Source organism: Carassius auratus, chromosome 48 (assembly GCF_003368295.1).
Source record: "Carassius auratus strain Wakin chromosome 48, ASM336829v1, whole genome shotgun sequence".
NCBI lineage: Eukaryota > Metazoa > Chordata > Actinopteri > Cypriniformes > Cyprinidae > Carassius > Carassius auratus.
Window position 1 is genome coordinate 3,034,118 of NC_039290.1, and position 3,903 is coordinate 3,038,020.

Genomic DNA, 3,903 nt, shown 5'->3' on the forward strand with positions numbered 1-3,903 from the left:
CATTGACCCAAATACTGTTGACATTTGCAATCTTCTTCTCTCCAACAAATGACAAATGCATTGCAAAGCCTCTCACCTTACCAGGTTTATAAGGATAATGTATAAGGGAAGCCGCATCGTGCCCTTTACAGAACTGCCAACACTCAGACACAAAGCTCGGGGATAAATTCACACACTTAAGTCGTGAAACTTTTGGCCACGAGCGCGCCACGCGCGTTCGGATCAGCTGGAGGGGGTATGGGGCTTGTGGGCGGAGCTTATGAGCATCTCTAGAAAGTCAAAGCCGGGAGTCAATGCGCCTCAGTTAGGCAAACGACACGCTCTGACGCACCAATGGAGAGCTAACGGACCAGCACTGGCGCAGACGGACTGTTAACACACACAAACCATCAGCGGGGAGTCTGGAACTTTGTTTTTCTGTTTTTACACCAACTCTTTTAAACATTTTAACAGTGCGTTCACGGTTTCTGACCACCTTTTAAAAACTTTTATTGAAGCGACGCCAGGAGCTACATTAAGGTACGGTTGTTTTTAATAAATTAGGCTACCAAAGTTACTTTTTAAAGATACTGTAGTAGGCTAATGCATGTATTAATCGAATAGATTATTATTTCAGGATTTATTACAACATTCAGATAAAAAAAAAAATTCTGTGGCTTATATATATTAATTTCTTGTTTTTTAATAACTGAATGAAAAGGTAATCTGTGTTTGTGTATATATGAAGAGTTCAGATGCAAAAGCCTCTAAGTGCCGTTTGAAATTTTCTTATAAAGTGAGCATTTTCATCAGGCTCCTATGTGTAGGTTCAGTAATTTCACTTTAATGGCAATAAATAGTTTATTTTCTGCCCCATTAAGTAAAATAACAGAGCGTAAACATAGGGAAAAAAAAAAAACATTTTAGAAGAAAATTTTAGATTCCATCTAGATTTTTAGATACTATTTTTATTTTATTTTCAGGAAACAATTTAACTTAGGCATTATTATTATTATTATTATTATTATTATTATTATTATTATTATTATTATTATTATTATTATTATCATCATCATTATTATTATTAATGTATCATCATCAATGCCGATAAATAAATTTATTTTCTATTCATTAGGCTAGAACAAACTTTTGCGTTGTAGGCTACTTATAAAGGAATACCAAACACGCACCAATGCACGAATACCACGAATGTATGTGAACGGCACAATTGAATGTAACTTTACTTAGAATCTCAACATTTCACTAAAAAGCTCGCCCTAGTTTTAAAAGAAAACAAATAGAATAGGCTATTAATCAGCGCAAGAATACGTGTTAGGACGCTGACAAATCTCTGTGGCAAAAACTCATATTTAGAGACAATGCAGATGTCTTTCAAACAAATCAAATTCAACACTTTTCTAGTATTAGTGTGGCTTGGTCCTGTGTTTGTTGATTCCGGTTTACAGGCTTCCCTCAAATTAAATCCGAGCGCTTTATCTGTGGACTAAATCCAGTCGTGTCCCAGATTTGACAGCGTCTCCAAAATGACTGCGGAAATCAAAGGGTTCATACAGAAAGTCTTTCCATTAGATGGAGCATTAAAACTGAGAGAAGAAATGGAATTATAGAGCTGTAAGCTATATAATAATCATCAAAATAATCTTGCTGTCTGTCAAGTCTCTCCATTATGAGGGTCTTAACTAGTGTGAGGTGCACAATTCAGTCAAGCTCTGAATATCTAAACCCATGGAGTTGTAAATAAGGCTTAATTTTGATTTGAACGTACTCACAAATCTTTTTCATGTGCCCTCAGATCACAATGATGACCAAACCTTACGGAAAACCAGGGGATGTGACTGAGCTAGTCAACTCCCTTGGATGGATGGAGGAAGACCTCAGCTCACCGGATGGTGACCGGACACCTGAGATTGGTCACTATCCGCTACACAGGAGACCTGTAGAGATTGGGAGTGAGGATATGGAGGAAGAGGAGGAAGAGGAAGAGGTGGGTCTCGACGGTGAAAAGGCACCCAAGCGAAGAGGTCCTAAAAAGAAGAAAATGACCAAAGCCAGACAAGAGCGTTTCCATGCCCGACGAGTCAAGGCCAATGCCAGGGAACGCTCTCGCATGCATGGGCTGAACGATGCATTGGACAGTCTGCGGCGCGTAATGCCTTGTTACTCGAAGACCCAGAAGCTCTCCAAAATTGAGACCCTGCGGCTGGCCCGCAACTACATCTGGGCGCTGTCGGAGGTTTTGGAGAGTGGCCAGTCAACCGAGAGCCTTGGTTTTGTGGAGATGCTATGCAAGGGGCTTTCACAACCTACCAGCAACCTCGTGGCCGGCTGCCTCCAACTTGAACCCTCATCCATGCTGTTCAACAACCTGGATGAAAAGTGCGGGGTTCCAGGAATTGGTGGTCCTCAGGGTCACCCCATTACCTATCCCTCACCGGGACTTCCCAGTCCGCCCTACGGCTCATTGGAGGCCACACACTTGCTTCATCTGAAGGGTTTCAAGGGGGCTAACTATGAGAACTCTTCACCCAACGAATGTAGCAGCGGCACGCCACCTTACGATGGCCCTCTTACTCCACCGCTCAGCATCAGTGGCAACTTCGCCCTCAAGCGGGAGCCGTCACCACATGAGGCTGAGAGGAACTTTACCCCCCACCCGACCCATGCCACCCATTACATCTCCTCACACCCTTACCCACCTTCCTCTTTAGCTGGTCTTCCAGCTCCTCAGGGTCACCCGCTGTTCCCAGGCACCCGTTTTGAGCTTCCTTTAGACATGGCTTTTGACCCGTTTACCCCTTCGCACATTGTGACATCACAGATGAGCAGCATTTACAGTGAATAAACAGATATCACCTCCACAGACTCTCAGCAATTCTGCCTCCTGCTCCTTAGTGTGCTTCCAGGGGCACAGTAAATTTAAGGAGGCACTTTGCATGTACCCTGTCTGATCCCTTAAGAGACCAGAGCAGTCAGTTAGAGAGTATCTGAAACGCAACCTACCTGTGGCAACTGAAGTACTGAGAAAGAGATGTTTATTTTTCATTAATTTATTCTTGTTTTTGTCATGACTGAATTTGTTACTTCTTTAAATGTTATTTTTAATTGTTCGGGGGTTGTATACTGTATAAACTTGATGTTCTCCAGCTCAAATTGGATGATGACTTTGGTACACTTGCCATAAAAGTACATCTCTACTGACACAAACTGGAAGGTTTTTACTATCTTTGGTTTAACCAGATGCCGATTTCCCACTAAACAGAACACAAGAAAAAAATTATAATAGGAGGAATAAAAGAAAAGGACAAATTTAGTACACTACATTTGCCATAACAAATGCATTTATTTATGACTGTATTTATTATTTATTTTGATGACAATTGTATGTTTTGAATTGTATGTTTTCTCAGCACTGTTTTTTTTTTTGGTACACTGCCAGTCACTGTTACCAATTATCATAAAATATCTAATTTATTTATTGGAATTAATTCAGTAAAATGTATTTTTGTCATTCTCCACAATATTTGTCATTTTGCTGAAGCATTTGTATATATTTACCTGTTTCGCACTTAATGAAATAAATATTCTTATATAATATGACACAAATTTGTTTCTTCATTTTGCATTTTTATCATTGTTTATCATTGTTTAGAGATTCTATAATGTAACCTGAAAACATAATGAAACATTTTACCAGCTAGAATAATAATTGTAACAATGAAACCAGAAATAAAAAATGCATTGCATTAGATAATAATGCAATTTTGTCTTGATAATCAAAAGTTTCACTGTTATGCTTGATCTTTATTTCATAGTCATGCTGAATATTCTTTAATGTATGACCAAATGTATTTATAGACTCTGAGGAAAAAAAAACAGATTAAAAAAGTATATATATATATATAT

General features: G+C 39.1%; 1 protein-coding gene across 1 annotated transcript; it reads left to right on the top strand.

Annotated features, from left to right (window-relative positions):
* Positions 1–312: 312 nt before the first annotated feature.
* Positions 313–3,560, top strand: LOC113065526 (neurogenic differentiation factor 4-like). Its single transcript, XM_026236840.1, has 2 exons — positions 313–519; positions 1,793–3,560. Exon 2 carries the CDS (start codon positions 1,799–1,801, stop codon positions 2,840–2,842), a length of 1,044 nt encoding a protein of 347 aa, XP_026092625.1. The 5' UTR covers positions 313–519; positions 1,793–1,798; the 3' UTR covers positions 2,843–3,560.
* The last annotated feature ends 343 nt before the right edge of the window (positions 3,561–3,903 follow it).